Genomic DNA, 22974 nt, shown 5'->3' with positions numbered 1-22974 from the left:
TATGTCTATGCATTTAAGTTTATGAGATCATGACCATTTAGCTTGCTTTTGCTCTCAACACAATAATCCAAAATTAGATTTTTTTTATAACTTGGCTACATAATAGCATGGGTTTTCCATGCTGCCTATATAAAGCAATTATACTTTTAGCTTTATCTTAAAATAAAATGTTAAGTAGTCACAATTTAATCATTAGTTTCAGGTTATTTTTATATTCCTATGTGTAAATCCATTAAAAGAATCAGTATAAATTATTTTTTCTAAAATATAATAGTTTGGATAATTTTATTCAACTGGTTTTAATCACAGAAAAATGCATAATTTAGTTTTTTTCCTTAGCAAAATGTTCACAAAGTCTTATTAATAAAACTCAAAAGATTTGGATTGACTCAGTGGACCCTTTAGTTCCAATATGTGAAATTTGTTAGCTACAGCAGTAGATTAGTTAGGATGACTAATCCCTGTTTGACACATTCAGGTCTTTCTTATGCAAATTTTGATGGCAGGTCAATTAATATGGGACTGTTTGAAGGTAACAGTGGTAATTTGTATCAATGCCTATGACAGTGTGAACATACAGGTATTTGACAATGCAGCTCAACATCTGACAATATGAAAAGGATAATTAGATCGCACTGCTGCACTTTTTTTCAGGAGTAAGTAGGAGGTTAAATAGGCAGTGCACAGAATGTCTAGAACAAGATTGGTATATTGATTAAAAAGCTGATTTAGCAGCTCACATTTCCCCTTGGAAACTTTGAAAGATAAACCAGCTGCCGTCTAGGAGCCATCAGTATCTACCAAGGGTGCACTATCTATCATCACAATATGGTGATGAGAGGTGTTTTATGTTTGTGTTAATTTTCCCCACTAAATCAGTAATTATTACAATACTGTCCCCGCTGTTTACCCTGCAGCTGTTTTTCCATTTGTCGAGAGAACGAGTGTTCTCAGAGGACCGCACACGCTTCTATGGCGCAGAAATTGTCTCGGCTCTAGATTATTTGCATTCCGAGAAGATTGTGTACCGAGATCTCAAGGTAACAATGTAATCAGAATTTGTACCTTTTTTTTTCCTTTTTTACCTCACTAAGAACATACTTGAAATTATTCATAGCCTACTTGCAACAGCTGAACCTGCTGTTCCCACCACAGATTATTGTAATAATAAACACGGTTTCTTTTTAGGATTTGAAAGACAGTTTAAAATATCACTTGCCTTTTTAGAAACAAACTTTATAGTCGACATTTTTGTACTTTATCTCCTAAATTTTTTTCATTTCCCACACTCACTTTCAACTGTAGCTGCAGGCAGTGGCCTACATCCACATCCTGTCAACATTTCATCATGAGTCACTACTGAGTGTGGACAAATAAAACAAGTTGTTTGTTCCTTTACATTTCATATCCATTTTCTTTTGAAGAAGTGTGTTGGTGATCTTGTTAAATTTCCAGCCAATACTAGTTGAAATAGTGAGCTTGCCTAAATGATGAATTTTGGATGCAAACTTTAGCATCATACACTAATCCACTGGGTATTATTTATTTTTATCTAATAGATATTTAAATATAGTGTGCATGCAACACTTAATATATGCATTCCAAATTGTAACTGATATAGTTCAACTAAAACAATTTGTTTTCTTTTTAAAGGTACAATATAATTACATGTTCCAAATGGCCCCTCACATGTGTAACCCAAAAAAAATGGATGCTAAGTTAAAGAAAAAGACATTAGGGTTGATCAAAAGTTTAGTTAGAAATGTGGGTTTTAAGGAGGGTCTTCAAGGAGGATAGTGAGCTGGAGTGTTGAGAGTCCGTTCCAGAGTACAGGGGCCTAAGCTGCAGAAAACAGAAGTCAGTGAATTGTGGTCATCAATTTAAAATTGTCATTAAGAGTGAGGAGATAGGTTATGAAAAGTTTCTTCAGAGATTCATTCAAACATGGACTGCTTTGACATGGGATAGTTGAGGCAGAGAGACCCTCGCTTTTAAGGGACAATTGAATAACAGAGGAAGTTGCATGCCTTTGTGCAGAGAGCTGGACAATTGGTTAGTTTTAGATTGCTCTCACAAAAAGGTGACACTTATGGGCTAAATGGACAATGTTGTGCTCTTAATTTTTGCGGCTTTAAATTTTTATGGCTGTAATATAGCTTCTGTTGCAACCAATAGAAACTATGTCTAGCCATGGCTGGTTTGTGTAATTCTTTTAGAGAGGTTAAGTATGTAAATTTGATAAAGAAATGTTGGGATGAAGGGAGCATTAAGATAAAAATCGTGCAAATAATCAAAATATCAGTGGAAGAGTTGACTGCCATATTTGCTTCATGTTTTAAAATTTGTTGCTAACTAATGTTTTTAGCACATTTTCTAATGGGATGGGTTGAATGAGATTTTATGGTACTCGAACTTCATAACATATCATGGTTCATTATAAATGAGCACATTTCAATTTGTAAGATGTGTTGAAAATTGAGTTTTAGATTATAATTTTATGACATCTGTCTAAACTCTAATTTGTTGAACAAATGAAAGGAATATTAAATTTAATTTCTTATAGATATATGCACTCAGAAATGAAGTCCTTGCCTGCCCAGAAGAAAACATCGTTTTTCCCTACAACCCTCTGAGAGCTCTTGTGTTCCTCCAACTCTGACCTCTTATACCTCTACTTCCATTGCCCCACAATTGGCAGCTTTACATTTTGCCCTTTACTCTGGAATTTTCTTTAAGCCTCGCTGTCTCTCCTGTTCTCTCTCTTCCTTTCCCTCTCCTTTAAAGCCAACATCTTTAACTTTGCTTTCAGACACCCTCCCTATTATCCTTGTCATTAGTGTGGCCTGATTTTTATCTGATTAGACTTCTATGAAGTGCCTTTAGGTGTTTTTTGATAAAGGTGCTATATAAATGGAAGCTGTTGTTGTATTCTGGCTTGCAATTGTCTTTAGTGATCAGAATAACAGAACGAGCAATGAAATGGAATTCCAAACCTATAAGATGATTAAACCAACTTTCGTTGATAGAACTTAGTCAGATAAAACATTTTTAGAGTGCATTACAATTTAGTTTTTGCCATTTTCTCTTGGGGAGGACATTTAAACTGCAAAAATTAGTACTTTATCTTAATGAGTATTTGTTCAAAGTAGTCCTCCATTTTATAGAATAAAATATTAGTCCAAGAAAATGTTCTCATTGTTCCCTTACTGACATATGAATTCTCAGGCATAGTCTCCTCCTGTGTTAGGCTGCTTCAATTATATAATTGACATAGAGAATATCCCTGTGCAGCTTCTTTAGAAGCAGCAGGAGCACAACTTCAAAACGGCCTGAGAGCTGTACAACACCAGGAAGCCATGTTAGAGCCTGTGCAAACTGTACCCATTTCCTGTAGTTTGGTTTCTTGGGGTTTTACAACACTAGGGCCAGTTTAAAGTCACACTCCCTGCTTTTCTAATGGAGTTGCAGGGCACTTTCCATTAGTCTTATCACCAGAATAATATAAATGCTGAGAAGAAAACTCAACTTTAGATTCTCTGTTCATGCCAGTAAGAAAGTTGATTATAAAAAAAAATCAATATTCCAGTCAACTTTATAAGATAGAGGGTTTAGAATAAAATGTACCCCTCCTAGATTCCCTTCCCCATTGTCTTAGGTTCTGACGACAGTTGGTATTGCTTATTTTTAAAAATTAGTATTTAAATGGATTTTTTTTTGTAGCTGGAGAATTTAATGTTAGACAAAGATGGTCACATCAAAATCACAGATTTTGGACTTTGCAAGGAAGGAATTACAGACGCTGCTACCATGAAGACATTTTGTGGTACACCAGAATACTTGGCTCCTGAGGTAGGATCATTATAATTAAAGTCACCAGATCTTCCAATGCTGATTTGTGGAGTTCTGCTGCATTATGTTTTCATGCTGATATCCTAGCAGAGGCCAGAGATGAAATATTTTCTGAAAGCTGCTAAAATTATTTCAGAATGTTAAATTTTAAGAACATCAACTTCATGAAAAGATGATTAGCTAAACTATTATCTTTTGTTTGCCAAACATACAACATAGTGACATAAATTTTATTGCAGTGTGTCATTCCATCACTTTTCTTGTGACATTATCTTGAAAAAAATGATATAAATCTCTACATCCTGACAAAGCCCCCTTTAAATCTAGGCAATTATAAAATAACTTGCTGAAATTATTTTTGAATAACCTAATTTTTAATTCTCGATAAATCGAATACAGAACTGAGAAATTGTCCTGTTAAAACTGAACACTAAAAGAATGGTTTTCGCAATAAGATGTTTCTTTTTGGAAATATCAGTGACCCTTTAGAGATGAAATAATCATGTCTGGTTCAGACATCTAGTACTTGCTTCAAGCTGCATTCTGAAATCCATTCCAAGAGTCTTTTAGGAGCACTTAATAAATGACGTTTTGCTTTAGCATTTAGAATGGTTTGCTTTAGTTGTTGAGTGAATAAGCTAGTCCTAATTTTGACATATTTAATTTTTAGCTTTGAGTACTTTTCATTAATATTAACAAAATGTGCATTTGCTATCCCCTATTTTCAAAAAACAATCTGATTTTTTTGGTTACTAATTGTTTGTACACAGAATTGGAACAGATTTACACAATGTATTTCAAGAAGCAATAAAATCCAGAAATAACAGTCCTATCATGTTGTGATTTTGTAACAAGCTTTCTGTGTTTAAGATTATCAAAAGCTGGTGGTCACAAAGTATGTTGTCTGATGTAGATGACAAGATAAAATTTTAGAAGTTCCATATTAGAGGTAGTACTTTGACACAATACCAGGTGATTTACCAAAAAAAAGTAAAATGCAGGTTCATACCTGAAAATACCATTGTGGTGAATTTAGATCTAGGCTGTGCCAAGTAAAAGAACAAACAATAACCCACAGATAATGAACCTCAATGCAATTAGGCAGAGTCAACATGATTTTGTGAAAGGGAAATCATGTTTGACTAATTGATTGGAGTTCTTTGAGGAAGCAACAAGCATCGTGGATAGAGGGGAACCTATGTGTGTGCTGTACTTAGATTTCCAGATGGCATTTGACAAAGTGCCACATCAAAGGCTACTATGCAAAATAAGAGCTCAAGGTGTAGGGAATAACATTAAAATGGATAGAGGGTTGGTTAACTAACAGGAAACAGTAAGCATAAATGTGTCATTTTCGAGTTGGCAAGATGTGACGAGTGGAGTGACACAGGGATCAGTGCTGGGGCTCCAACTATTTACAGTTTATATCAGTGACTTGGATAAAGGCACCAAGTTTATGGTTGCTAAATTTGCTGATGACACAAAAATAGATAGGAAAGTAAATTGTGAAGAGGACATAAGGAGCCTGCAAAGGGCTATAGGTAGTTAAGTGAGTGGGCAAAAATTTGGCAGATGGAGTATAATGTGGGAAAATGTGAACTTGTTTACTTTGGCAGGAAAAATAGAAAAGCAGTATACTATTTAAATGGAGAGAGATCGCAGAGCTCTGAGGTGTCCTGATACACGAATTACAAAAAGTTTGTATGCATGTACAGCAAGTGATTAAGAAGGCACATGGAATGTTGGTGTTTATTACAAGGGGAATGGAATATAAAAGTAAGAATAAAAGCAAAATACTGCAGTGCTGGAAATTTAAAATAAAAACAGAAAATGCCGGAGAAAAGTCTGGCAGCATCTGTGGAGAGAGAAATAGAGTTAACTTTGAGCCCATATGACTCTTCAGGGCTGAAGAAAGATATATGTCATAGGTTTTATCCTGTAGAAGAGTGGGGGTGGGGCAGTTGGAGCAAAATAGTGGCCAGGGATAGGTTGGAGCTCAGGAGAAATTAAATGACAAAGATGTCATCGACACAAGACAAAGGGAGTGGTAATAATAGTGTTAAGGACTAAGGCAGGTGTTAATAGTGGAATAAAGGTCAGATAGAATGTAATAGCAGAACAAGGGTTAGCACTTCTTGAAAGCAAAACATGAGAACAAGTTGCAGACTGGCTTTTGTGGGGGGAAGGCAAGGGGGGTGGGGGGGGGGGGGGGGGGGGGGGGGGGGGGGGGGGGGGGTCGAAAAAATTAAAATGGAGGACAGAGTTCGTGATCTGAAATTGTTGAACTCAATGTTAAGTCCAGAAGGCTGTAAATTGCCTAATGGGAGGATGAAGTACTGTTCCTCCAGTTTGTGTTGCACTTCTCTGGAATGTTGTAGCAGGCCAAGGACAGAAATGTGAGCACGAGAGCAAGATGGTGAATTGTCATGGCAAGTGACAAGAATGTCAGCGTCATGATTGTGGACTGAGAGAAGGTGTTCTGCAGAGCGGTCAACCTGTCTGCGTCTAGTCTTCACATTGGAAATGGTGGAGGATGATCCTTTGAATATATTACTTAAAAGTAAGGATGTCTTGCTACAGTTGTACAATGTGCTGGTGAGACCATATCTAGAATACAGTGTATAATTTTGGTCTCCTTATTTAAGAAAGGATATAAATACATTAGAAGCAGTTCAGAGAAATTTCACTCAACTGATAGCTGGGATAGGTTGGGGGGTTATCTTGCAAGGAAAGGTTGAATTGGTTGGGCTTGTTTCCATTGGAGTTTAGAAGATTTAGAGGTGATCTTATTGAAACATATAAGATCCTAGGGCGACTTGACAGGGTAGATGCTGAAAGGCTGTTTCCCCTTGTGGGAGACACTAGATCTAGGGGACACAATTTAAAAATAAGGGATGTCTCATTTAAGACAGAGATGAGAAATTCGCTATCTGAGGATCCTGAATCTTTGGAACTCTCTTCCCCAAGGAGTGTGGAGGCAAGGCTCATTGAATGTTTTTAAGGCAGAGGTAGATCGATTCTTGACTAACAAGGGAGTCAAGGTTATTGGGGTTAGGCAGAATATGGAGTTGAGGCTACATTCGGATCAGCCATGACCTTATTGAATGGCAGGGCAGGCTCATGGAGCCGAATGGCCTACTTCTGATTTGTATGTTCATATGTGCAAGAGGAGGTTGGGAGTTGGGAAACAATTCTTTGGGCAATCAAGTCTACTCTTTCACACTTTCTAATGCTAATTGCAAAATAACACTGGTAGAGAACTGAAAACAAGTTGCCTTCATGGTCAGTAAATGATGCATGACTGAGGTAGACTTCCAAAGAAAAGCAAAATGGGAAAGTTGTTTGCATTTAGCTCAAGGCATCTGTGAAAATGTTTTGCAGATTTTGTGAAATTCCAATTAATTCACAGTCTAAAACCTATGAAACTAATGCTACTTCTACATGCAGCATGTCAAAATGGTACATTGGAGATAATGGTATAAAACATTATTATGGTAAATTTGAGATAGACATCAGCAACTGGCGTACTATATATTTTTAAATCATACATAGTTTCAAGTTGCACTTTTTTCCAGTATAAACTGAGGTGAGCAATTTTCATTCTCTGGATTTCAGAAATGAGGAGCTTAGTAAAAGCTGCTTTTTGCCAATCCAATGTAGTAGACTGCCTTTGTGTTTTTTAAAAACTTCAAATGTGAAAATAAATTTTGAGGCCTAACACTCGATGATGCCAACAAATAACTTAAGTGCTGTGTGATATTTGCATCATGATGTGTTCTCACAAAAAGTGGATGCTAAATAATGGCAGATGGTGACAGATGGGAAGGGTGGTACAGGTACTTGTGAAACCCAGTAAAATGCTTTACAGAGCTGTTGTAAAATAGTAAAAACTTTCTTGTTGCCAGCATATATTCTGTTTTGATTGAAAACAGGATGCACCAAAGACTGTAGATTGTGAAATGTTTACCAGGTTATCAAAGGTTCTTTGTAAGGAATGGCCTGATGATGAACCAAGTGATTAACTTTACGCTTCACTATTTTCTACCATGCCTAAAATGTGATGAGGTTAAAATTAAATTTCCAGATTTTCTTCATCAGTATTGCACTCTTATTCAATGAAAGCAATAACGCAATCATAATCATTTACAGTTTTCATAGGAAATAAAAGAGATAAAAATGTTGCTCAGAACCTAGAGGTTGGAAGTCCTACAGAACCTAAAATTTATGAAATCCTTAAATCTAATTTGTTCTGAAGCAGGTATATACCTCACCAAATGGGCTGGGTCTGAATCAATTTGTTACAATCAGTTTGCTAGTTCATGCAGTTGGTCATGACCACACTGACTATAGACATGGTTGTGTGCTCCCTGTGCCAGTTTCTGCAGCTGTCTATCCATTGTCATTGTTCATTCAGGTTTTTCATTTGTAAGAGTGTTAGTATCTGAGAGGGAATACAACCATACCAGTGAACAGAGCATGTTTAAAAAAAATGTCAAACCTTGAGTGTAATTAGTTAGCAGATACAGAGGGTTATGTTGCTTATGGGAAAATGTTGCTGTAAATGTTTTTCTAGGTCAAGTTTGATATCCAACCAAAAAAATTGCTAATTTTCATTTTTGCATTACCACAAAAGTGGATCAAAGTTTATTTTGTTTTGTTGTACCTTGAGGAATTATTTCTTTTAAGCTTGCATTTGTTTCACAGTTGCGCCTTTGCGGATTGGCAGCAGTAGAATAACATTAAGAAAAGCAGCATAGCTCCAGCTCCTTTTTTGCATTGTTTCACAGGTGCTCTTACTTAAAAATGCAGTCATTGTTATTGTCAACAAATTGTTAGATGGCCTGGAAGAGTAGTATGGGGATAATATTCATCCTGAAATTTTCCACAGCCTAATGGAGAATTGCCTGATTTTTGCACAGCTCCCTCCCACAGTCATTTAGGAGCTTACTTGCTTGTAATTTTGTTAAAGCATAGAGTCATTTATGGGACAGAAGGAGGCCACTCGATCCACGACTCCATGTCAGCTCTCCATGGGGCAGTTCAGTCCATCCCATTTATCTGCTCCATCCCCATAACCCTGCAAGTTTATTTCCTCAAGCGCCCATCTAATTTCCTTTAGAAATCATTGATTGTCTCTGCTTCCACCACCTTCATGGGTAGTGAGTTCCAAATCATTACCACTTGTGCAAAAAAAAAGAGTTCTTTCTCACATTCCCCCTGCAACCTGTGCCCAAAACCTTAAATTGAGTCAGCTAGTCATTGTACTATCAGCCAATGGAACAGTCTTTCCTTGTCTACCTATCCAAACCTGTTATAATCCTGTACACTTCTATCAGATCTCCCCTCAATCTCCTTTTCTCCAAGGAGAACACCCTAGCTTCTCCAACCTAACCTGGCAATTAAAATTCCTAATCCTGGAGCATTCCAGAAGATTTCCTCTGCACCTCTCAAGGGCCGTGACATCCTTCCTAAAATGTGGTGACCAGAACTGGTTGCAGTATTCCAGTTGGAGTCCAACCAGAGCTTTATAAAGGCTCAATATAACTTTCCTGATTTTGTATTCAATGCCACTATTTATGAAACTCTAGATCCCATATACTTTGCTAACCACCAACTCAATATGTCCTGCCACCTTCAAAGATCAATGCACATGCAACCCAGACCCCTCTGTTTCTGCACACTCGTTAGAACTGTACCATTAAGTGTACATTGCCTCTCCCTTTCCCTTCTCTATTCTGTTGAAATGCATCACTCACACCTCTATATTAAATTCCATCTGTCATTGGGCTGTCCGTTCCCCTTCAAGTTTGGTATCATCAGTAAATTTTGAAATTCTACTCTGTATTCCAAAATCCAAGTTCTGTATATATAACAAAAAAGCAGAGGTCCTAACACCGAGCCTTGGGGAACACCACTGTCTACCATCCTCCTGTCTGAAAAATCACCATCTGCCACAACTTGCTGTTTTCTGCCCTTAAGCCAATTTTTAAAATCCAATTGGACACTGACCCTCCTAATGCATGAGCCTTAGTTTTGTTAAGCAGCCTTTTATGTGCTACTTTGTTAAACACTTAAAGTCCATATAGATAACATCCACTACATTCACTTCATCAACCTAGTGCCTAGTGAGATAGTTAATGAATTAGTTTTAATTTTCCAAAATTTCCTAGACTTGGGGAAGGTTCCATTAGATTGGAAGATAGCGAATGAAACAGCTTTATTCAAAAAGGGAGGGAGACAGAAAACAGGAAACTGCAGGCCAGTTTGCTTAACATCTGTCATAGGGAAAATGTTAGAAGCATTTGTTAAAGACAATATAACAGGGCATTTAGAAAAGCTCGTGACAATCAGGCAGGGTCAGCATGGTTTTGTGAAAGGGAAATCTTGTTTAATCAATTTATTAGAGTTCTTTGAAGAAGTAACATGCAATTGATATGGGGAACTGGTGAATTTCCAGAAGGCATTTGATAAGGTGCCACATCAAAGGTTATTGCAAAAAATAAAAGCTCATGGAAACATATCAGCATGGATAGAAGATTGGCTGGCTAACTGGAAACAGAGTTACATATAAATGGGTCATTTTCTGGTTGGCAGAATGTTACACTCATTACAAGAGGTGTGCCAGAGGGATCAGTGCTAGGGCCTCAACCTTTTACAATTTATATAAATGACTTGGGTGAAGGGACTGGAGATATGGTAGCTAAATTTGCTGATGACACAAAGATAGGTGGGGAAGTAAGTAGTGAAGAGAGCATGAGACTACAAGGGGATATAGATAGGTTAAGTGAGTAGGCAAAAATTTGGCAAATGAAGGATTATGTGGGAAAGTGTGTAATTGTCAATTTTGGCAGGAAGAATTAAAAAAAGCTTATTATCTAAATAGTGAGAGATTGCAGAGCTCTGAGATGCCGAGGGACCTTAGTGTCCTAGTGCATGAATCGCAAAAGGCTAGTATGCAGGTACAGCAAGTAATTAGGAAATTCAATAGAATGTTATTGTTTATTGCGAGGGGAATCAAATGCAAAGGTAGTGAGGTTTTGCTTCAGTTAAACAGGGCATTGGTGAAACCATATCTGGTGTACGGTACCTTAAGGAAGGATGTAAATGTGTTGGAAGCATTTCAGACTAATATCTGGAATGGGCTGGTTGTCTTGAGGAAAGGATGGACAGGCTAGGCTTGTATCTGGAGTTTAGAAGCGTAAGAGGCAACTTGATTAAAACACATAAGGTCCTGAGGGGTCTTGACAGGGTGGATATGAAGAGGCTGTTTCCTCTTTTGGGCGAATATGGAACGAGGGGTCATTGTTTAAAAATAAGGGGTCACCCATTTAAGATAGAGATGAGAGAACATTTTTTTTCTGAGGGTCATGAGTTTTTGGGACACTCTTCCTGAAAAGGTAGTGGAAGTAGACAGAGTCTTTTAATATTTTTAAAGCAGAGGTAGATAGATTCTTAATAAGCAAGAGAGTGAAAGGTCATTGGGGGGTAGGCGGGAATGTGGAATTGAGGTTGCATTTGGATCAGCCATGAATAGTGGAGCAGACTCAAGGGGCCGAGCGGCCGACGACTCGTAATTCGTTTGTATGTTTGTAATATTTTCTGCTATTTGATTTTAAAAAGTTCAACTAGATACTTGAACATGATCTACCTTTTACAAATTTGTGTTGGCTATCTCTCATTTATTCAAACCACTCCAAGTGCCTTTTGATTTTTGTTCATGATTATTATTTCTAAAACCTTACCCGCAATTGATGTTTAACTAGCTTGTAGTTGCTTGGACTGCCCTTACATCCTCCCTTGAATAAAGGTGTCAGATTTGGGACACTCCAATCCTCTGGCTCCTACCCTGTATGTAGGGAAGATTATGGTAAGACCTTCTGTTATCTCCAAACCCCACTTCATTCAGCAACATATTGCATCTTTATGCCTCTTTTTAAAACAGTATGTTAAGTGATTTAAGTTGCACGAAACCTTATTTCAGAAAATATCCACATAACGAATGATGCATGAGAAATAATTGTATAAAGAATGTACTTATTGTAGTTAGTTCAACATTATAAGAAAAGATATATCCTAAAAGATTTTCCAAAAATTAATTTAATGTCAACCTGATGGCACAGTTCCAAGCATGTCAGCACAGTGAGAATACAAATAACTATTATTGCTACAATTGTTTTTTTAATTCCTTGGTATTTTTATGTGAGAAGAGAAACTGGTGTTTTGAACATTATTGAGGGCTGCTGCAAGGTATTGTGCATTGTACCTACTGTAATTGCTCAGAGTGTTGTCCTGAGTTTTGACTCCTATTACTACAGTATATAATTTTATTTGGACTTCAAAGCCGACTTTGATATTGTTTGTTAATCATTCATTAATTGGGAATTCTTGGTAATGTGGAGTATGCAAGAAAATTATTACTTGGATTCCAAAGATCCTTTATGGTGCCTAATGTGTCAATGCAAAGACCAGGTCATATGACCAGTATCATTTGAGGTGAATGCATCCTTTAGCTATTAGTGTTGGTGATGGACTTTCCTTAAAGGCGAGTATCTGAAAAATGAGGGAAAAAATAAGGGCCTGAAGTTTGCTGTCAGCAGCAAAGCAAGTGCACTCATTGCTGACCTCAGTGAAAGCCTTGCTTGAGAGAGCTAGCAATCTCTATTGCAAGAACTTTAACTCTCTTGATGTGCAACCGATTATGGAGAAGTTTAATGGGCATCTGCAGTGATGTCAGCAAGCTATCCAAGTACCCAGTCAGATTACTCCTAAATAAACTCCTAAAATAAAATTAGTTTTTAAGAGAAATTACATAGAGCAAAATAAAAATTGAGACATATGGGGTAAAGGTAGAAACTGAAATATCATGGAAAATTTATTAAAGATCAGTTTAAAAATTAGTTTTAAAAAATCTAGCTACTAATCAGAATGGAGACATTTAACAGCACTCCACAAATATTAAATTGTAGTTTCAGGATCAGATCTGTTGTTCAGCAATAGCTATTCTGTATATCCCTGTTTAAAAACCCAGTTACATCTGATTGAACAAGGTGTATTTTTAATGGAGTTTCCAACAATACTATTTGAGTGGAAGAGAAATTCTTGCCACATCACCTGATTTTCACTGGTTGCTTGCTCTGGGGGATTGAGGGGTCCACAGAGCAACCTGTGGCTGAACAATGAGTGATAGACTGCAATTTCAGGATTCCTACATTAATTACATAGGATTACCTAGGATATACAGCACAAAAACAGGCCATTTGACCCAACAGGCCCATGCTCATGTTTATATTCCACTCAAGCCTCCTCCAGTCTTTTCCCGTCTAATTTTACCGTTGTAACCATCAATTCCCTTCTCCCTCAATTGCTTATCTAGCTTCCTCTTAAATATATCTACATTATTTGCTTCACTTACTCCCTTTGGTAGTGAGTTCCACAGTCTCACCACTTTAGGTAAAGAAGTTTCTTCCAAATTCCTATTTGAATTTCTGGTTGATTATATTCTTAGACCCTAGTTATGCTGGTCCCCGTAAGAGGAAATGTTCTCTTTGCATCCACTTCTATCAATCTTAAAGACCTCTGTAAGGTCACTTCTCAGCGCTTTTTTTGAGAGATAAGAGACCCAGCCTGCCATTCCTTTCCTGCCCATCCGTACACTAAATTTTGAAGTTGTGCTAAGTTTCAGAGGAGTAATGATGACAAACCCTGACAGTTCACCTTAAAACTCCAAACAAAATTTGAGCCAAAATGTTATCCCCTGTGATGAATTGGATTTTGCGTGGATTGCATTAGCTAATTATTTTTACCTTGTATTTCGGTGTTATTAGAGTCAGCCTATAAAAGCTTAACTCTCAAGGCTGCTTCACAACAAAAAATAGCAATATGGAAGTTCATTTAGGGTCACCTTTGTGTTTTGAGCTGTTAAGTGGCTATATAGAGCTAGAATATGTCTAATATCAAAGATTTCAGTTCACAGTATTGTGAATAGATCACTCCTTGCCTGTGCCATCAAATGTTGCTATGGCAAGACTACTTAGTCAAGACAGATGGCTAGAGTTCTCCTGTTAACTCGTCAGAATGTAGACATTACCTCAGGTTGTAACTGATTGACAGCTCAGCAGGCTAAGCCCTCTCATCTCGGAAACTTTGGAGGGACTGTTCCAAACACTTAGATTTCTTGAACAAAAACAAAAATAGATGGAAAAACTCAGCAGGTCTGACAGCATCTGCGGAGAGGAACACTGAGTCCGTATGACTCTTCATCAGAACTCAGCTTAGATTTCTTGCTTTTTTCTGGGTGATCTGTGTTTTTGTAGCCTGTGTTTTAAAAGCCTATGCCGTCTTAGCTTTGACAGGTTAAGTGAGAGGCCAAACTGCCTCTGTGTGCTTTATCATAAGGGCATGGAATCACTGATAAGCATGTAGATGAATTGAATTCTGAATGATGGCAGTGTAATGAGCAATTTAGCCCCAGACATAACCTGTTTTTGATTACCTAATATTTTGTACTGCAGTACAACAGAATAAGATGTTGATTGGATAACCATATGTTAAACATATTAGAACAAATTTAATTATCATTTATTGCCAAGCTACTAAACAAGGGATAAAAGGTGTTATTACGCTTGAAGTGCTGAGTCACCTCTACTATGTATATTGCATTAAGTGAACAGAGTCACATGACATTTTAGTGTTCTGTTTACTTAAAATCTACACTTTAGAGTAAAATATTCTAGGAGTTTTAATTCATTCTGAAAAAAAACTTCTAATTAATCTGTCAACAAGATTTTATTTCAGTGTATAATAAAATATATATGACTAAATCAGTCCTTTTTGTTCACTGAAATCAGTGTTTTGATCATAAATGTGATGGTCATCTTCAGATATTATGAGCAATGTAAATTAATCCTTTGTGTTGTGAAGTCCAGACTTAGCTTGTCAGCGAGTGCAGACCTGGAGCAGGCTGCACATGCACAATATGGCGTTTTGAAGTTGTTCAGGCCGAGGATGGGCATCTGCACAAAAAGGAAAAAAAGATCATGAGACTGGGAGCGGAGTGCCATAATAAAGAGCGCCCTAGGCAGGGGAGAGGGGATAGGGAGTGGTCCCAATGGAAATCCCAGGGAGGAGGGCAGGGAGAGGTCTTAATAGGAGAGGGGACAGATAGGCCCCAGTTAAGGAGAAAGAGGCTCCAAGCAGAAAAGTGGAAGATTTTAAGTGGAAAAGGCTCAGGATAAGCCCTGGCAATGAAAAAGGGCACAGGGGAAGCCCTGGCAATTGGAGGCAACAGCAAAAGGACGCTGACTCCATGCTGTGGGCCATTGAGGCGAAGGTAACCTTTTGGAGCAGTTGTGTCCTGCTCAGCATGACTAAAGAGCTGAAGTTGTACTTATGAATTGGTGCTGGCATGCAGACTTGGGAATCTAAGGGAACGGAGCCTCGGGAGACGAGATTGAAATCCTGCAATGTGTGCAGTCATTAAAATTGTTGGAGTTGGAGCGACTTTTTGGAGAGAATTCCAAGGTTAGATCTTCGAAGGTGAAGACTGGAATCCCTCATGAGTCAGATAGAGTTTCAACAAGATTGGTTGACTGGTTTTACTCATGTCTGGGTGGGCTGTTGAGAAATCTGTGGAATCTGTCTTGGTTACATTTGCCATTGAATGTGCAGTGTGGTGTGTTTGACCACAGTTTGCCTGTTAATTCACGTGTACCTCATATTAATCCTGAATGCTAAAGTATAAGATAAATATAGTAAATTGTTTTTATCTTTCTGACCTTGTATAGTAAAGTTTATTTTTATTCATTCAAAACCCATGGAATCTTGTGTCTTTATTCTCTTAGCAAGTATCTTGGATCTCAAAACTTTGACTATTTAAACAAAAAGATTCTGGTCCCTAAATGGGTCGTAACAGAAACATTGGGAATCTGATCCAGGATTATAACATCTGTCAAGGAGATGCATTTAATTAAAAATGAAATATTAAACCCAGTTGTCTAATGACCTTTCCCAATTCTTCCCTTTCTGTCTTGTTCTGAAACTTGCGTTTTGTTTATTTTCTGTTAGCTTTATGACCTAGTGTAACCTCTTGCCTCTTTTACTTTGGCTGCTTGATTATGTTCTCTTTTATCCATATGCATTTTGCTTCTAGGTTTATCATTTGGTTTCTCTATTATGCATTTTTCTTTTGACAGATTAACCTCATGCTCGTGCGCGCTCTCTCTCTCTCTCTCTCTTTGTCCTTTAGTTATATTCTTTGATTTATTGTTGGCCGTATTCGTTGCTATGCTAAAAGCAAAATACTGTGGTTGCTGGAAATCGGAAATAAAAACAGAAAATGCTGGAAAAATTCAGGTCTGACAGCATCTATGGAGAGAGCAACAGTTAACGTTTCGAGTCCATATGACCCTCGAAGGTTCATACAGACTCGAAACATTAACTCTGTTTCATTGCTATGCTGTTTTTCTTAAGTTTCTTCTGGACGTTGGTATTTAGCTACTTCTTGAAACTGCAAAATATGAAGATAAGTTATATTTTAGGGGTAAAATTTTGAGACCATCTTGGTTTACTTGCTTTCATCGATATATACGATATATGTGTTTAAGCATTTCCTACTTTAAAAGCATTTTCACACTTTTCCTTATTTAGGCCTCCCTGTGTCATGCACTATTTCTGGCTAAGAGGGGGGTTGTCAGGCAACCCACTTTCAGGCCTCTTCTTATAAACAGAGCACAAGAACGTGTATGTAAATGACCTGGAAGTTAATCAGATATTTTTTCTCTCACCCTGTGGAAAAGTACTAGGCTTCTACTTGGTAATAATGCAAGTGAGGCCAGGAACTGAGCAGTGAGAAGATTGTGAATGTGAAATGAGGGCCAGTCCAATCAATCTCTAATGTCTTGTGTTATATAGCCTTTAGACATTATCCTACAAAGGTTTGATTTAAGCATTGGAGTTTTGATTTGCATTATAACAAAGTCAAAGAAACTTAAGTGGAGTTTCTTTGTTACATGCAACAAACAAAAAATTTGGAAATTCTTTAAAGGTATTTTTAAGCAAAACATTTACTTTTCATAATTTTTTTTTACAATAACAATTTAGAAAAATAGGTATATTTTCTCTAAAGAAAATGCACTTAAAAAGTAAGAATTATTCTTATCCAGCAGGGGTAAAATCAAACTTGCCATTTTGTTGGAGTGATCCTCTGTCATTTCCTTCTATACCAAGGCTATAAGGCCATTTTCTAGTCATTATCCTCTACTCTTTTTTTCACTTGTAACTTATCAGTAACAACCTGAAAAAGTCAGTTTTTCTTCACTATATATAAGATGGTATGATGTATGCAGATCATGAAATGTTTTTTAAAAATCTGGTAAAATTTCATGTCTGCGCACACAACTGCAATTACCATGGCCAGCCAGGCATTAACTTGATATTAACCCACAAAGATGCAACTAAGTCAGTTTAACTCCAGCCAATTTATCTCTAGATTGATATGTTAAAGAGATTCATATTTAAGTTTTAAAAGTCATGTAGACTATTGCAGATACCTGCAGCATCTGTTCTCAATTTTTTAAAACTCAGGAAAAGATTTTAACATGAACATTTTGTTCACTGGAAAGCAAAAGTGAAGATATCAGAGCTTAATTCCTTTAGGTGCATGTGTAAATGTTGTACTGTTTTCCAAGATATGCAGACCTCTAGTTCCAGATCAGACTGGGAATCTGCTTTAAGCAAGAGCATTTCATTATCTGCAGAGCAGCAAATTCCTATATGTGAGAGATGGTATCAAAGCCCTGAAAAATTTGCACAAATCTCTTTGGCACTAATCACAAATCTACTCATGACTTTGTTGTTCTGTAAGGTGAATCAAAGTGTTGAAGGTTGACTAGATGGATATAATTTTTTTAAGCTTCTAACATCACTATCTTGCTTTCCAACTTATTGTCAAATTTCCAAATTATCTGGAGTTCCCTTTTTGAATATTGGAAAAGCATGCTAAGGTAAAGACCTGCAATTGTGTAGCATTTTTATATAGAAATATACCCCAAGTTACTCCACAAATGAATGGACGAGGTGAGAGCTGGGGGGGACCGCCTATGTCCCTGCAGGCAAATTAGGTGATTGAAAGGTTTCTCAAAGATACATCGTTTTAAAGACATTGTAAAGGTGGTGAGAAAGGTAAAGAGGGGTTTGAGGATGGAATTCCAACGTTTAAGTACGATGTAGCTGAAGACTGTGCCATTGCGGCTGGGAGGAAGGAAGGGCTATGCGTGGAAGCAAACTGAATGACTTAAAATGGGAGGAGGGAGAAGAGACCATAAAGCGAAAGACTGGAGAATCTTATCAGCGACTGGGACAAGACCATGGAGGAATTTGTGGTCATTGATTTTAGTTTTGCTCCATTCAAATTCACAGGGCTCAGTGTGGGAGAGGATACAGACAGCAAGGTTTCAAACAATTTAGAATTTATGGAGATCAGGAAGCCAGCAAAAAGGAATTTGCGGAAGTTGAGTCTAGGGGTGATGAAGTTATGGGTAAAGATGTGTGGCTGTCGCAGGGGATAAGGTTGGGCCAGACCTGAGTAATATGGATTTGGAAGCAGCCTCTGGGGTGGATAGAATTTGTGACTTAATGTTCAGCTCTGGATTGAACAGAGCATGGAGATTGTGTATAGTTTGTTTCAATGTTATCGAACAATCAAAAAAAGGGATGGAGGCAATGACTAAGGTGGAGAGCTTTAGAAGGAGTGTGATGCTGATTTCAGAAGAGATAGTAATGGGAGTAAGTGGATGGTAGGAAGCGGATAAATTACAACTGAACAGCTAATGAATGTACCATCAGTGCATGGAAAGCAGGAATAGCAACTCCAATCAGCAATTTTCTTCAAACAAAAGACTTGGCAGGCAAAATGTGCCTGCCCATAACAAACAGCAAAAAGGGAGACAAAATTGGCCCAAATTGTTTTTGAAAGCTTTTGATGACCATCTTGCTTTCTTCACGCAACTGAGGATTAATAGAAACACTATGTCACTTTACCACCCTGTGTTCACTGACCTACATTGGCTCCTGGTCAAGCAACATCTGGATTATAAGGTTCTCGTTCATGTTTTCAAATGCCGCCCCTGCCATCTATCTAATATCCTTCAGCTCCACAGTCCTTCAAGATATCTGTGCCGCTCTAATTCTGTCTAGAGAACCCCTGATTTTAATCGCTCTATCTTTGGAGGCTATGCCTTCAGTTCCATGGGCCCTAAGCTCTGGAATTCCCTCCATTCAATCCTTTGCCTCATTTTCCTCCTTTTAAGGCACTCATTAAAACCTACCTAGGTCTTTTGACCTAATATTTCCTTAACAAAAATAAAAATACCTGGAAAAACTCAGCAGGTCTGGCAGCAACTGCAGAGAGGAACACAGTTAACATTTCGAGTCCATATGACTCATCAACAGAACTAAGTAAAAATAGAAAGGAGGTGAAATATAAGCTGGTGGTGGGGGTGGGTGGGGGGGGCGGGGGGGGGGGGGGTGGTGGGGGGGTGCAGAGACAGGTAGAGCTGGATAGAGGGCCAGTGATAGGTGGAGCTAGCCAAAAGATGTCATAGACAAAAGGACAAAGAGGTGTTGAAGGTGGTGATATTATCTAAGGAATGTGCTAATTAAGGGTAGAAAGCAGGACAAGCAAGGTACAGATAGCCCGTGTGGGATGGGGTGAAGGGAAGGGATCGAAATAGGCTAAAAGGTAAAGATAAAATAATGGATGGAAATACATTTAAAAATAATGGAAATAGGTGGGAAAAGAAAAATCTATATAAATTATTGGAAAAAAGGCGGGGGATCAGAAAGGGGGTGGGGATGGAGGAGAGAGTTCATGATCTAAAATTGTTGAACTCAATATTCAGTCCGGAAGGCTGTAAATTGTCTAGTCAGAAGATGAGGTGCTGTTCCTCCAGTTTGCGTTGAGCTTCACTGGAACAATGCAGCAGGCCAAGGACAGATGTGGGCGTGAGAGCAGGGTGGAGTTTTGAAATGGCAAGCGACAGGGAGGAGTTCCGGGTCATGCTTGCGGACAGACTGAAGGTGTTCTGCAAAGCGGTCACCCAGTCTGCATTTGGTCTCTCCAATGCAGAGGAAACCACATTGCGAGTAATGAATGCAGTAGACTAAATTGAGGGAAGTGCAAGTGAAATGCTGCTTCACTTGAAAGGAGTGTTTGGGCCCTTGGACGGTGAGGAGAGGGGAAGTAAAGGGACAGGTGTTGCACCTTCTGTGGTTGCATGGGAAGGTGCCACGAGAGGGGGTTGAGGTGTAGGGGGTGATGGAGGAGTGGACCAGGGTTTCCTGGAGGGAACGATCCCTGCGGAATGCCACGGGGGGGTGGGGGGGGTGAAGAGATGTGTTTGGTGGTGGCATCATGCTGGAGTTGGCGGAAATGGCGGAGGATGATCTTTTAAATGCGAAGGCTGGTGGGGTGATAATTGAGGACGAGGGGGACCAGAACCATGATAGGGTTTTTCATGATTTGCAGAAAGAATAACCATTTCAGTGTTTTCAGATTATGAATCCTACTTCCTGCTTCACTCCCATTGAAAATCCCCAGGAGCGCTTTTTTTTAAGGAACATTGGAATTAAGGAGGGTTTCCATATAGAACAAACAATGCATGATGTAACCTTTTTTGAGTTAACTTTGAAGTTCTGTATACTTTTTGCAATCCAATAACCCACAGCTTTAGTTGGCATTTATAGTAAAGTACATGAGCAAAAAAGACTTGGGTTGAAATGACTTGAAGCAAGTCATATTTTGTAATGTGCTTTAAATGATTACACCAGCTGCATTTCTTGTACTTGCTTCAAAGCTCAAACAACCAGGAAAACAAAATGAAAACAGAAACAGAAATACCTGAAAAAACTCAGCAGGTCTGGCAGCATCGGCGGAGAAGAACACAGTTGACATTTCAAGTCCTCATGACCCTTCAACAGAACTAAGTAAAAATAGAAAAGGGGTGAAATATAAGCTGGTTTAAGGGGGTGGGGTTTGTTGGGACAAGCAGCCAGTAATAGGTGGAGATAACCAAAAGCTGTCACAGACAAAAGAACAAAGAGGTGTTGAAGGTGGTGATATTATCTAAAGGAATGTGCTAATTAAGAGTTGAAGACAGGACAGATAAGGTACAGATAGCTCTAGTGGGGGTGGGGGAATACTAAAAGGTAGAAATAAACAATGGGTGGAAATACATTTAAAAATAATGGTAATAGGTGGGAAAAGAAAAATCTATATAAATTATTGGAAAAAAACGAAAAGGAGGGTGAAGAAACGGGAAGTGGGTGGGGATGGAGGAGAGAGTTCAAGATCTAAAATTGTTGAACTCGATATTCAGTCCGGAAGGCTGTAAAGTGCCTAGTCGGAAGACTAGCTAGAGCTATCTGTCCCTTATCTGTCCTGTCTTCTACTCTTAATTGGCACCTTCAACACCTCTTTGTTCTTTTGTCTGTGACAGTTTTTGGTCTCCACCTATCACTGGCTGCTTGTCCCAACAAACGCCCTCCCCCTTAAACCTGCTTATATTTCACCCCTTTCCTATTTTTACTTAGTTCTTTTGAAGGGTCATGAGGACTCAACATCAACTGTGTTCTTCTCCGCCGATGCTGCCAGACCTGCTGAGTTTTTCCAAGTATTTCTGTTTATGTTTTGGATTTCCAGCATCCGCAGTTTTTTGTTTTTGTACGAAAACAAAATGATTCATGTAAACAATGGGAAGTGCTTAGTACACATTTCAAGAGGTTTCTGCACAAAAGACCTGAATTTAAAAAATAGCCCAGAGTATTATTACAATAACTAATTATTGAGGAAATGATTGTCTAAATAGGAAATATGCAAAATAGTTTACATTTTTTCTTGGCATTCTCTTAAAAAATCACTCAAAGAAATCCCTAAACAAGCAATGAGCTACACTGTCGTACCTGATCCAGCAATTTATTTATTTATATAAGGACAGGAGGAAATGTATTTACTTTTATACGTGTATAAGGAAGATACCTTTCACTTAATTTTTGGGAACTAATCAAAAAATAATTACTTTATATCCCAGTGGCGATCCCTTGTAAATCTCCATTTTCGTGGAGATGTCCTATCCCACTTTGATTCATCTGAGCAGGCTTCCCCTGATAACACAGTGACAATGCCAAACTGATCTACTAATTGTATTTGGTTAGTCTTCAGAGGGATAGAGGGAAGGGAATAATTGAGACAGGGTGCACAAACATAAAATAGGTATGTTAGTGTAGTGGTTAGATTACTGTACTAGTTAAAGTTATTATGTAACAGTCTGATTTATGCTTAAAAAAAATCCAACTGGAAGAAAACTTGCCAACCTTATGAAGTCCTCCCTATATGTGATTGCAGTCCCACACAAACATAGTTGACTCTTAACTGTCCTCAGCAAGTCACTAAGTTGAATTAAACTGCTACAAAGAATAATTGCAGCAAGAAGGTCCACCACCACCTTCATAGATATCTAGGACAATAAATGCCAGCCTTACTAGCAATAGCTACACCCTGGAATGGATTTAAAAATAGCCTCTATTCACTCTTTCTATATAATGTTCTTTGGTTGCATGCTAATAATCAGTTATATGGAAAATTTCAACGGTTTCGGAACCAGAGAAGTGATGTTGATTGGAGTGTAGGACTTTCTCTGTGGTACAGGCTGAGGAGTTGGAAACACCACTAGCAGGCCAGTATAATTACAGCTTAACAAGTTTACATACACAATTTCCATTAAAAGTGGACATGGGAGTTGATGTTGGTAAAAGTTGATACAGAAGTCTGACAAAATGACAACATGAGGATGTAAGCTTTGTAGACAGGAAATACATTCAGATGTAAGATTTTTATTATACTAGATATGGTATTTTTTATATATAGGAGACTACAACAAATATCTTATTAACAATTCTGTTTTCACATTTGTCATTTCTGTCATTAGCTTTTTATTATAAATTTTGATATTCACATTTATAATTGGTTTTGTCTTTGTAAAGCTGTCACATTGTATAATTGCATAATTTGAATGCTGTAGAACAAAGCTTTGATCCATATGTCAACATAACATAAAAACTAGGAGCAGGAGT

General features: G+C 38.0%; 1 protein-coding gene across 7 annotated transcripts in view; it reads left to right on the top strand.

Moving 5' to 3' along the window:
- akt3a (v-akt murine thymoma viral oncogene homolog 3a) overlaps positions 1-22974 on the top strand; it is a 367050-nt gene that overhangs the window by 292243 nt on the left and 51833 nt on the right. For 5 of the 7 annotated variants that reach the window (XM_041216701.1, XM_041216677.1, XM_041216694.1 and 2 more), the window contains 2 exons: positions 918-1040; positions 3721-3849. The exons of 1 other annotated variant lie outside the window; for it this stretch is intronic. In XM_041216701.1, the coding sequence (XP_041072635.1) occupies positions 918-1040; positions 3721-3849 (252 nt within the window). The remainder of the gene's footprint in view (positions 1-917; positions 1041-3720; positions 3850-22974) is intronic. One more of the 7 variants, XM_041216711.1, reaches the window with a different exon arrangement.

The sequence above is a fragment of the Carcharodon carcharias genome, chromosome 2, assembly GCF_017639515.1.
Source record: "Carcharodon carcharias isolate sCarCar2 chromosome 2, sCarCar2.pri, whole genome shotgun sequence".
Taxonomy (NCBI): Eukaryota; Metazoa; Chordata; class Chondrichthyes; order Lamniformes; family Lamnidae; genus Carcharodon; species Carcharodon carcharias.
Note: the sequence above shows the minus strand (reverse complement) of the source record. Positions and strands in the feature narration are given on the sequence as shown.